Genomic DNA, 13,047 nt, shown 5'->3' with positions numbered 1-13,047 from the left:
TTGCCACATTTCATTGTTGCCTGGATTTAGAAGCACCAGGACGAAGGTCCGACTCGGGGCATCAAGGAAGAAAACGCAAGGGTATTGCGCAATGAGAAAGAAAGAAGGAAGAGAAAGAAAGAACGAGAAAAGAGGAAAGAAAAGAAAGAAAAGAGACAGAGGAAAACGAAGAGAGAACGAAGGCAAATCACAGCATATCCACGAAGTGAATGATGGTGAGTGGGCGAAGCTCCGCAGGATGATCATTAACCCCCGTACATTGCCCATTCGATCATGCAAAGACGTGACATGTGTCTACAGTATGTACAAAGTTTTTTTATTAATCATAATGCGCATGCGGGGTTGAGATGTCCATATATGACATCTCAACCTATAGGGATATTAGAGATAGATATATTCATAGAGAGATAGAGATATTCATATAGAGATATGGATATGGAACCTATAGAGATATTCATATGGATATCCATAGCATGTCACGCCGACGGACAGGAGACATGGCTCGACCCTAAGGAGTTTCGCCCCTAAATTAAATGCAGGCGTCAAGCGCACGCCGAGCTTCACTTGCTCCACTTTTACGGGACAAGGCAAGCGCACCTGAGTGTTCCTTCTCTTCAGTAGTTTTGTACAAGAAGCCGCAATACGCCGCGTTCTGCGTGAGTAAATGCTTCTATTCGTAATCAGCGAGAACTGACTTCTGTCCGCTGCCTGTTGTGTCGCTCACGTGCACTTTAGCCCGAGGAAGAAAATACGGAAAGCAGTATCTCTTCACTGGGCGAAATCCTGCCCCGTCATCAATGATCCTTCCACGAGCCAGTCGCCATCGTGCTTGAGAGATGTTGCATATGTCACTAAACACAGAGCATGTGAGCTATTTAATGCTACCGTTCATTACCGATGGGCCATACCCTTCTCGCAATCACTCTCCCCCCATCCCTACACACAGTTTTCCTCTCGCGCCAGCCGACCTTGCGTATCCTGACCCCCCGTCGGAATCTTCTCCCCGCCAAGGATCGTCACGAAGAAACTCGCTCTCAAGGCCCCGACGTCGCCGCGTGGCTTTTTGTTGCCTTCCATTTCGCGCTTTTATGCAGTCATCGCGCCCAGACTGCCGGCAGATGCCGTACGTGCTCGAATATAAGCCGGCCTGCACAAGAAGCGCAATGGACGTCTGTAAATATAGAAGTTATTTTGAATGCACGCAAAGAGTAATGGGGCTGTATCAGCTAACCTGATGTTGCGAATCCTCGCATACAACTTATCAAGGTGGCGTTGGCGGCCCAACGTAATGCCGGCCTTATATGCGGTTCTTGAGGTAGACTGGTTTTTCGCGAACTCCTACGCGAGTGCGTGAATTTACCGCACATTTCCTTCCTTCGTTCCTTCCTTTGTCGCTTTCTTCTTTCCGTTTTCTTTCTCTCTTTCTCTCGCATTTTTCTGCTCCCTTTTTCCTGCACCAGAATATAGCAGGAATAAACCCACCTGTCTGAGTACGATACCTGTCTTCTCCCAACCATATTCCCATTTACACGGTAGTTCTCAGACAATTCATGATGCTCGAAGCGGACTGTGAAGACCCATGATTGATTGATTGATATGTGGGGTTTAACGTCCCAAAACCACTATATGATTATGAGAGACGCCGTAGTGGAGGGCTCCGGAAATTTCGACCACCTGGGGTTCTTTAACGTGCACCCAAATCTGAGCACACGGGCCTACAACGTTTCCGCCTCCATCGGAAACGCAGCCACCGCAGCCGGGATTCGAACCCGCGACCTGTGGGTCAGCAGCCGAGTACCTTAGCTATTAGACCACCGCGGCGGGGCAAAGTGAAGACCCAGGAACCACACATTTTAATCCGAGCCGACCCGACTCGTTCGCATTCGTTTTGTAGAGCAAACTATAGCTCAGGCCGACCTCTCTATCTTTCTGTAAATAAATTCTCTCTCTCTCTCTCTCTCTCTCTCTCTCTCTCTCTCTCGATATTTCTTGAATAGTACATGCGTAGCTTGCATCTGAGTAAGCGTGGTATATATGCGCGACTCTCACAATTCGTGCAGCCTCAGCGCTACGCAAACGCGACGGGAATCCCTTACAACTCTCGGGACCCAATTCGAGTGACCGTGACAGCTGTATAAACAACGTCGAGAGAAAAAAAATCATAATAAATGCACCGCCATGAGTTTCACAACCGTCGCAACCAAGCTGCGAGAAAACTGAAAACGCCACTATCGCCGACCCGTTTTCTTCTCGAGTCGTACATGCTGCCTTTCCGGCTGCAATACGCTGGCCCGCCGACGCCGGTAACCCGCGGCGAGCGGGTATAACGGCCTACGGGGTCAGGGACTGGAGCGCCACCACCAAGGCCCTCGAGAGAGTCGAGCCACAGCCGAGCAGTGTACGTGGCGTTGTGTATATGTCTAGAAGAGCGTGTACATCCGGAAAAGCCAGTAGTGGACCGTTCAAATTGGAAGCCGTTGCCTGGAGAAGACTGCGCGTGCCTCTACAGAAGCGAAGGCGAAAAACAAAGCGAGGAATCGTCTGAGGAAGTCGGATAGTGACCAAAACGTCTACACCAAGACGTCGAGTAGATGTCCAGGAATTGTGCGCTGGCCATCGACGAAGTAAACGGACTGCCAATACACTCCGGAATGCGTTTCGAAGACGACGCTTTCTCAGTGATTGTACCGGGATATGCGCGCTGGAAAGAACGCAGCCCCACAGCGGATGGGTATACTAGGTGCGGCTTTGGTGATCATGACGAGCAGACGGATTGAGAGACCAGGGTGCATGTCTTCCCATGTGCCCATGCGTAAGTCTACACAAGTTGGTGCAAACCTTTTCAATTATTGTGCATGCACTGACGTAATCATCTTTGAAGTGTTGCGATACGAAGAAAGAAGGAAATGACGAAGCATTTAGCAGGGTTCCTGTAACACCGCCAAACGAGATACAGTAAGTTGAATCAGCTTTCGATATCAATCAATATGCTGTGTCATTTCGCTTAATTTTTTCTTGTGCATGACTTAGAAAATGATTGATTGATTGATTGATTGATTGATTGATTGATTGATTGATTGATTGATTGATTGATTGATTGATTGATTGATTGATTGATACGCGGGGTTTAACGTCCGAAAACTATCATATGGGCTTCGGGAATTTCGACTGCCTGGGACCATTAAAGTGCTGCCAAATCTGAGCACACGGGCCCACAGCATTTTCGCATCCATCGAGAATGCAGCCGCTGCAGCCGCGATTCGATCCCGCGACCTGTGGGTCAGCAGCCGAGTACTTTAGCCACTAGACCACCGAGGCGGGGCCCAGGAAAAAAAACGGATTTAGCATTGTTATTGTAATTTATTTCCCGCTTAGTTAAGGGAGAGGAAAGGCGGGGGGGGGGGGGGGGTCAGCCCGTTGTTTTGTGCGGAAATGAAAGGATTCTGAAATGTCTTGAATGGTTCATTTTTCTCTTAATTTTTAGCGCATGGCACGCTTCATGATATATTAATTGAGTGTACACATCCCTACTAGCTTTGAGAAACCTGTTTACATGCGTTTTCTAAACGAGGCCGGCAAGAAAGAAGTATGCCAGTATGCCTGTCTGTGAATTCCTTTGATTCCAAGCTGTGGCATCGTAAAACATTATATAGTTTCGCTTTCAAATATTGTTTTTAGGCACGTTAATTTTTATGCGCACAACGGGCGTACAATTGTTCTGATATAATTGTTGAAAATTAAATTTGATGATGTAACAAAATTAAGCATTCAGCTATTATTGATGTTTTCTAGCCTTTATGGAATATGAAACAATGACCCACCAGAACAAAAGACGCCCTCAAAATCTGTCTTCACTCCCTCTGACAGCCTCGTTTTATCAAACTTGATGTTTTCGCTCTTTCAAGTTTCCACTGTCATTGTTTTGTTCTACCCTTTTCAAAAGGCACACTACTCCATATTGAGTTGCTCGCATGACGACACCTCCTGCTCGCACACAATGAAAAAAAAAACGCGTTGGAAGGTACAGGCAAGTGTATTTTTTCGAGCGTCATACTTTTTTTTTTATCTAGAACCAACTTCGGTACGTTGTGTTCATCTTTAATGCAGGTTGAAAAAGTTCGTGCGGTGTATTCTCACGGTTGCTTTTGGCGAGAAGCGCATCTTCTAACATTCTCGCGTTTACGTTCTTATATTTAGAACGTTACTGAGACGTGAAATGGCTACGAACTCACATCGGCCGAATTCTCGCTTCACCATTTGCTCGTAACCGTAGTAAAGTATATATGCTCGACGAGGCCGAATATGCGGTATTAGTCACAGGCGTGCGCTGGGTCTTGCATTAAGAAGAGACAAGCTTTACCGCTGCGACATCCTGCTGTCATGGTGTCGGATCCATAAAGAATAAGCGTCACAATAGATGCAAGAAATAAAATGAAGCGATGACGTGCTTGTGATAACGGCCGGTAATTTCTCTCCGGGAGAAAACGTTTCTAGCCAATTAAACATCGGGGAACCTCGGTCGCTATTATCGTAGAAAACATGCATGGCCATAACACTCAACTCTCTAGAATTGCGGAAGAGGTCCGACTGAGTAAAGGTAACAAGGAAAATTGGCGCTCCCCTATATATGGTCTGGATGGGTCTGGGTGGAATTTATGCTCCACCCGTTTTCCACCTTTGTGTGCATGCAGTCTTCCTCACACTAGCCGTTGATTTAAGCTCCACAGCTTCTTCCCATCCATGCACTGACACACTTGCCCAGTAACTTGCAGTTAACTCGACGCAGGAGTAGGGGTGAGTTGCAAATTGACTATTTCGCTAAAGAGCCTTATAGCCTCTCTAGTTTCGCGTTCAAGGTTTCGCGCTGTATTGCCCATGAACGCCGCCGCCCTCCTGAACTTTCACGCTACAGCTGCAACTCTTCGCTTCCCCTGCGCATTGGGAATCAGATCACCATGCAGTGCTCTGAGGTACGCGGGATGGGGTGAGTGTGTGTGTGTGTGTTTGTGTGTTTTTTTACAAGAAGGGGGAGGAGGGCTTCAGCTATGACAAGTGAGCTCCTTGTGAGGGTACAGAGGAGCGGTTAATTGACTTTACGAGCTGTATATTGATTATGTTTGTGTTATGTCCGGTGTTGTCGTGACACAGGGGTGCTTGGAACACGACAGTTTGTTATTGATGAGTGGCGGGAAGGGGTGCGAAAGTTTGGGCTGTGCCCCTGCCGGTGCTGATTTGAGAGCCCCACTTGAGCGAATTCGATGAAAGCAACGATGATACTTTCATTGGAGGTACTCTAAAATCTGAGCACATCGAGAGAGGGAACCATCGCTTATGTGGGACGTCGTGCTCTAACGTTAACGTCCCATTGTCGGACGGCGTTCCCGAAAGTGGCCTCGATACGGTTCCTGCTTACGGAGCTGAGGCGATGCGTGTCGTAAGTGAAAGACGAGCTTAGACGGCTTATCCTTCTTTTCTTTCGTTTTTTAGTTGCTCTTTCGTACATACGCACCTCTACAGCTTTGTGAAAATGTGGACTAGGGCTGCAGTGAAGCTCACTGAGCACTGCAAAAGTGGTAAGAGCAGACCTCTCGGGGAAAGGCAAACGAAGCGTCTGATAGCGGCGCATCTCAACCTTTTGTCTTTGCATTCGAGAGAAAACTGTGGCGCTATCGCCCGGCTTCCACCGACGGCTCGAGATTACGGAGACGTCGGCGTGCCACCGAAAACCACGAAATGCTTCTCGGGTCATTCGTGGAGGGAAGCTAAGGGAGGGTAAGTCTTCGGAGTTTGAGAGTGAGGAGCTATCGGTGCCTGAAATGAGAGACTCTTTCGAGCTGAAGAAGTGTGCACATGCTCAACGCGTGTTGACCTTAAATGGGGGCGTGTAACCCGCGGCTGTGCGGTCTCGGAGGCGTGTCTCGCGCAGTCCCGTACACTCACGTCTATTGTGTGAGGACAGTTCTTTAATTTCTTTCGTTATCACATTTACGTGCGTCACTACAGGCGGAACGTAGTGCGAGATGCGCTCCCAGGTAATAGAACCACTTGGAGGTTGAACAGGAACGCAATTGTGCAGTGAAGAATTTAGCGTCCATACTGACGTCAATTCATATCGCTGAGGTAAAATAAGCGGTGCAATCTAGTCGAGCAATCAATAAAAGAAAGAACGTAGGAGTAAGGCCTCTTTGAGAAGCATATCGATAAGTGGCGAAGAGGTGCGAATGTGCTCCGATGGAGAATATGAGGTTACAATATGAGTTGCAATATAGTGAACAAAATGTCATTACAAGAACTTTTTTTTTACTCTACACGCCATTTGAGTTCGTAAAACACTCGTTTCTGGTGCTCGTGAATACCACAATAAAAGTGTCACGTACTAGTGTAAAGTACAACAGAGATACAAAGAATGGTAGCCGAGATGCTGTTGCGTCACGACGCTGCAGACCACTTCGGGTTCGATCCTATGTAGCCACGGCTTCCGCACTTGATTGAAGGCGACACGCCACAACCCGCTAACATATAAAAATTTAGACACACTTTGAACACACGCAGATTGTCAAAATTAACCCTAAGTTCTCCATTGCGTGCCTCATCATCTGATTGCAGCTTTGGAACGTAATAATAATATCCCGGGGTCTTACATCCAACAACGACTATATAATTATGAGGAATGTCGCAGTGGAGGGCTCTGGAAATTTTGACCATATATTTTTGGAACCTAGCGCCAGTCAATCCAGCGCAACGCGATTCTCTCTTATAACGTTCATGGTTTAGATTCTTTTGGTTAACGAAATATCCGCCATGTTGGATCCCCATTTCCATCTTTTATCTATGTATAAGCGCTTATCCCACTGCCCAAACGAGATAATTTTAGGGCATGTCACGCTGGGCACTCTGCACTCCAATTAGGTATGGCAGGATGGTTACTGTTCACGAATGAGTTCACTGACCATATTTTTCTGATTAACGCTTAACAGCTGTGTACATGATATGGCACAAAACAAGTATCAAACGGTCATATGTTGGAATTATTGTTCAGAAATCTATATTGCAGAGATACATTGCTATAATCGTGTAGCATCACCTGGGTCGCTTTGTTCCAGTGTATAGCTTGTGTCACGAGCAAGTTATCATTCTTCGTCGGCTGCTAAACCCCGCGTTATATAGGCGTGATGAGCTTTCCTTACATGCCGAGTCTCCAATAATGTCTTGATAAATTTGCCGCACTACTATTCGTTGTCGAGACCTTTCGGGTCGTTATTCCTTTGACCACAAGCCGTGAACGAATGCCGCAGCATACCTTCAATGCGAGAGGCGACATAAAGTTTCCAACATTCGAAGGCCTGTTTTATTATTCCCACTCGCGAATGGTTCGCAATAGCGAGCGCTCTGAATGCAGATGCTTTATCTACCAGCCATTCATTGGCTGAGACGGTTTCTGCTGAAAAAAAGATGGTATCGCTTTTCTGTCCAGGGTTACCTGTGAGTTACGTCGACAGGTCTGCTCAAGTATTCGAAATGCGCGGGGGTCCCGGTTTTTTATTACTTTCGCCTTCAAGTAGACTAGAAACAGAGTGTACGGTGAATGCGGGGGAAATTAATGCTAAGACGAATCAGTTTTAAGGTGATTTTTTCAATGTATTAAACGACGGTGATTATGATAATCCACTTAACCGGGCCTCACTGTCATTGGACACGCAGCCCCGTTGTATACGTTGGTCGCTTTATTCGCGAATTTGCGTGAGGCGGTGGCATTGTGGTTACAAAACCACTCATTCATTTGCACTGCTTCGTAAAAGCTGTTTTCGGCCACGGCTGCATGCACTGTATGTAGCGACTCTTCTAAATGCAGCATTTTATCCAGGGCTGCTGCGGTTGGTCTAAACAAGCCCCAGTAGTTGCTTGACCACGCTAAAACAATACAGTCGTCGAAAGATAATAAGTTTGGACGAGTATCAAGCCATTTATCAGTTAAGGACATACCTGCCTGCTAATGAGAGCCCTTAGCCATGTTGTGTTTTTTTTTTTTTTTTGCACAGCTGACTACCGTGCGGTAGACCAGGCCTTAAGTATAACGTCAAATTTCAAGATGTGTAATTGTTTTTGGAAAAAAAAAAGGCCAACGTCCACAGGTCTTGTCTTCACCCAGGCACACTCGGTCTAGATGTCAAATCTGCGAGAAGATTCGTAATTTTGGCTCCTCATACATGGGTCATTTGGCCATAGCAGCCGAGGTGTTATGGAGCAGCACGCTCGTCCTGGCGGTCGCTCAGCTTCCAACAGCCACCCAATCGAACTCTCGAACATGCTATATGACTCCACGTAGAAACTGTCGACATACGGGTATTCTTTAGCACCAATGGCGTCTGACTGCTGATTGGAGATCTTGTTATGTGAAACGACTTTCGTAAGTGGTCAATTATTTCATCGGTGCGCAAAGACCATTCAAGAGACATCTTCATTGACGTGCATTTTATTTCTGCATGCTACTCCATTATGTGAACTGCGATGTTCCTGCTCACGAACACTCCGCTGTATGAATTGTTAGCATGTACTTGATTATTGTAGCAGGGAGGTCGTTGCTGGTGAAGTTGTTGGCGAAGTGCGGTTGCCATTTTCTCTAGCAACACGTTGTTTATCGCATCACATCGATAAGAACAAAGCTCCCTCCGTTTGTGTGTGCTTCCCTCACAGAAAAAAAAATGGTGTCGGGAGCAGATTACCTCTTATCTCCAGCCAAATGCGAGCCCAGAAACAATCGATAATAATTGCCCCGACCGCATCTTCCGCTCTCCCCAGGACAAGCATGCGCGGACGTCCCCCTGCCACCGTCGGATGCGAGGCAAGACAGAAAGAGGCCCGATTTTCTATCACCACGGACGTCACACAATGTTACAGCGCGGCTGAGATTGTCAGGGAAATCCGGTGGCGTTTCAGCCGATCGGTGAACTGCACAGAAGCTGTCGCGGAGTGTGGAGAGCACACCTTCAACTGGTACGGTACGGGAGGGACAACGAGGATTATCGGTGCTTCGTGTACAAGCATCGAATTCGGGGTCCACTATAATCACCTCAGTGGCGGCTTAGAGCTCCTTCTACGTCGTTTTATGTGACGCCGCAAGACATCACGCTGTTTCAGGTTGTGGAACCGCGGATATCAGGAGCCGCCTCGTCAAAAGAAGATCGAGTGAGACCTTCCCAGTGGCAAAGGTTGTTGCGCGGTGTTGGGATCGCTGTCGGTTGCCTCGAAGTTTGGAAACATGACGTTCGTGTGAAGACGTTCTAGATTCAAGTGACGTTTGGTCGTCCTCGAGGAGATTGCAGAGATGCAGATGGGATCGAGTCGCACGCGCAAGATCAGCGCTGGTTCCGTACCGTGCGTGGTGTGTCGACACACCAGCTTCGACGCGGTCGTGGGTCCGCGCTACAGCGGCTGCATCGGCAGGCGACCTTCCAAGGCGAACCTGATGCAAGGCCGGTTGCAGAGCAACGCGAACGGCCTGCTGCGTCTGACAGGCTACCGAAAGCGGCGAGGTAAGACGACTGCCTCAGGTGTACGCGCGCATAGATTCTATTTTTTCTCTTTACTGGTTGTTACGGCCAGGGCCGTGACGCGCAGATGCAGCGACATTTTACGCTGACATCAATCTAGTATACAACAACTGAGAATATAGAATTACGTATTATTCTGACCAAGTGCTGGTGAACGCCAAGTCTACAGAATGAAGGCAAGCAGGACATGACATTTTACAGCGAAGGCTGTTATGAGATCACAACGTCACAACTCGGAAGTGTGGCAGCTTGGGCTAGTTGGTATGACATGACGATAGTTATAGCGCGAGAACAGAACGAAGATTTAGCGCTCGTGTCCTTTGTGTCCTTCTTGTCTCTGTGTCATCGTTCTGTTCTCGCGCTATAACTATCGTCATGTCACAGCTCAAGTCACGCGCAGTTGTCCGCCGCCGCCGGTGTCCGTAACTACATAAAAAAATGACACAGTGGGGCTTGAGCCCGGGTCCGTTGTGTGCCAGCTTAATATTCTACCACTGAGTTACGCCGGTGCTAATAACATATGTTAAACCTAGCACCAATGGCACAGTGGGACTCTAACCCGGGTCCGCTGGGTGCCAGCCAAGTATTCTACCACTGAGCCACACCGCTGCTTGGGACTTGATGGCAAACTTGCCTTAGCAGGCTTGATGTTGGGAAAGCAATCGCGTTAATGCGACTTATAAAGCGTTTTAAAACAGCAAAAGAACAACGAGTCGTCGCACAATGCCAATAGCGTAACGAGTGGGTCGTCCAATGCTCCAATCCATTACATAAGTTGGTTCTTGTTCCCTAATAACTGTGGCGCATGCCCACTTCAGCCATAATTCCTCATCGTCGTCAGCCACTGCATGAACAATTGGCACAAAATTCCTTGCAAGTGTTTAGCTGTTACGACGCTTCTCAGAAAAATGGCGAAAAACAGCATATAGCGAATGCCGGCCTTCTACCCAAAAAAATTTACTATTAATGTCCTAGTGGGTATCAAGCAAGTGTGCTTGCAGTAGTTAACAAATGAGTGTTTTGAAAAGGCTCTGGAAGGACGCTCTTCTAGCTTTTGCTGTGACTGTGCGCCTTCTGCGCAGGCCTGGCGTTTTTTTTTTTTTTTCATAAGACACATAGTTGCGTTCTTTTAGGGTCCCTGGTAACGAAACTGGGCATGTAATAGTTTTTTTTTGTAACTCAGCTTCTCAAAATTACCATGCAGGTAATGCGTTTAACTTGAGTATGCTTGCCGACTGTCCGACAAAAGTGCACGTGACAAGAAGCACGTGATCAGCAATATCCTGAACAAACAACCGGAATGATTCCAAGTTCCCTTCACTTTTCATTACTTCTTAAAGTACTTTCACCATACCGTTTCCAAATGCCACTGCTTTCTGAGGTGATCAAGGCATGTTTGACTTGAAGAGACGCCAATATCCTGGCATTCTCTTGAAACAATGAGATGCTCGGCTAACGGACTTGTTTTTGCTTAGTTAACTTCCGATGGAAGCGTACCAAGAGCGATAACGAATAGTTGAACAAAGGGCGAATCGCAATTTACTATCCCTCCGGGTCGCCTCGGTTCTTCCGTAACATCTGCCAAAACCTATTGTGTCTGTCGTCCCTAAAGCACAACAGAAGAAACAAGAAAGGAGCCATAGCGGGAACTCGTGTCTGGCACAGCTTCCGAGTGACGTCAGACCTGTTTACTGCCTCCGTCGTCCTTTCACAGCCCCCCCCCCCCCTATCTCTGCGGCGGCGCTACGCCTCTAACCGCAAAGCGCAAACGTATGACCTCCGTAATAAGACAGTATGCACCCCAGATCGTGCACTGTGGGGCAACTGTAACGAATAAGGCGAAATCGTAATGACGTTATCGACCACGTGATAATATTGATGAAGGATTTTCGGTGACTGATCAGCCGATGAGATTCGTCCTTCGGATATTTTCCCGAATAGGCGAAAACCTGTCGGTTAAATATCATTGGCCCGTAAAGGTCACCATGTCGCCGGCGCACTTGGGCAATGGAGTAGAATCTCAGTGGAGCTGAATTCAGAGAGCGGTGTTCTTTGGCAATTTTGTGGTTTACAAATTAGCTTCTAAGATGGCAACTTCCCCGAGGGTGCACTGTTATGTCAATATACGACGCTATACAATGCAAATCCAAAACATGTGCGGTTTCCCTTGTATAGACAAAAGATAGCTATACTCGTCCATTCAGTGTATACTTTTTTTTTTCGGACGCTACATATGCACATATCACTCCGGCGCCATTACATTCTAGACAGCCTCACCCCCTTTCTCATTTCGATACTCCTTCCCTCTATTCGGTATGCCTGTTCTACATAAACTTCTGATGTACATTTGACCTCTTTACGATTTTTCACATTAATGCATACGATGGTACTGTCGGGAATGACAGCGCCAGATCACAAGATTCTTGAGGAAACTGAATATTCGCATATCAGCTGATAACGTAGTTCTAATCAAAGTTTCTCAGTCTCTGATAGTTTTTGCATTCACTGAATTACAAGGTTTATGTATTAACAACACGGGAGAAATTCGCTTTAATTCTTCCTCCAATGATAGAATATGAAAACAAAGCAGCTTCTTCCGCACAAAGTTCTGTAACTGTCTTATACAGGAACGGCGTAATCTCCGTAAGGGACTTATGCAGTTTTATACAAAAACGCCAGAACTTACGCTGTCCTGGCGACCGCACAAGTTCTGTAAGGAACTTGCGCAGTCGCCATAGGGCCCCTATCTTGTAGACCTTTGTCCTCGATAGTGCAGTATATAATCGTATGCACGAGTAGCTCGTATACTTTATAGTGTTCAAGCAAATGCACGCGTACTATCGTGAAAACTGTGAGGAGGTATACGAAGTGCACGTATATTCAACGAATACAGTGATCTGAACATGCACGCGTGTCAATTGCCAGAGATACCTTTCCATATGCCTCTACACGTGAGTATACTTCGTTTCATGAACACTTCCGCGCTTGCAAGACAACTGCGTTAGCTGCTATACGACCTTTAAAGGACAAGTTCAGTGTTCCGTTTCGTACTGATCACGGCAACATGATCGCTTCGCCCTGAAAGTGGACGCACAATGTGCACGCAGATAATTCACGTATACAGGCTCCGGAGGTGAGTTGTCTGGAAACTGTAAGCGCGACGTCTTCTTTCACGCACACCTCAGCAGCGCGCGCACGGATATGTGTTATACCTGTACACTAATCACGAGGCTGTTGGCACTGCGAGACATGACAAGCAGACAAGGACGTGGCAAAACGCCCTGATCTCTTGAGACTCTTGGCAGCGGTGTACGTGGGGTGTGTGGGCCCACACACACTCCCCCCCCCCCGGGGGGGGGGGAGTTTCGTGCGCAGTGCCACGCTATGCCAACGCCCGCAAATCATGGCTAATTCATGCTATGCGTTGTGTAGAAAAACTACATATACGTAACGCAACCGAAATATCGAAGCAGGCCCGACCATTTCCCTTCTTGCG

At 47.3% G+C, this 13,047-nt stretch overlaps 1 protein-coding gene across 4 annotated transcripts in view; it reads left to right on the top strand.

The window, feature by feature from the left end:
• Positions 1-13,047, top strand: part of LOC119171738 (uncharacterized) — a 93,460-nt gene that overhangs the window by 50,678 nt on the left and 29,735 nt on the right. Inside the window, exon 1 of one of the 4 annotated variants that reach the window (XM_075892337.1) lies at positions 2,676-2,812. The exons of 2 other annotated variants lie outside the window; for them this stretch is intronic. In XM_075892337.1, the coding sequence (XP_075748452.1) occupies positions 2,695-2,812 (118 nt within the window). In that variant the 5' untranslated portion in view covers positions 2,676-2,694. Of the gene's footprint in view, positions 1-2,675; positions 2,813-8,882; positions 9,534-13,047 lie in introns of those variants that run through there. One more of the 4 variants, XM_037422562.2, reaches the window with a different exon arrangement.

This window comes from Rhipicephalus microplus, chromosome 4 (genome assembly GCF_043290135.1).
Source record: "Rhipicephalus microplus isolate Deutch F79 chromosome 4, USDA_Rmic, whole genome shotgun sequence".
In the NCBI taxonomy this organism is placed as follows: Eukaryota; Metazoa; Arthropoda; class Arachnida; order Ixodida; family Ixodidae; genus Rhipicephalus; species Rhipicephalus microplus.
This window is presented reverse-complemented; position numbering and strand designations above follow the sequence as displayed.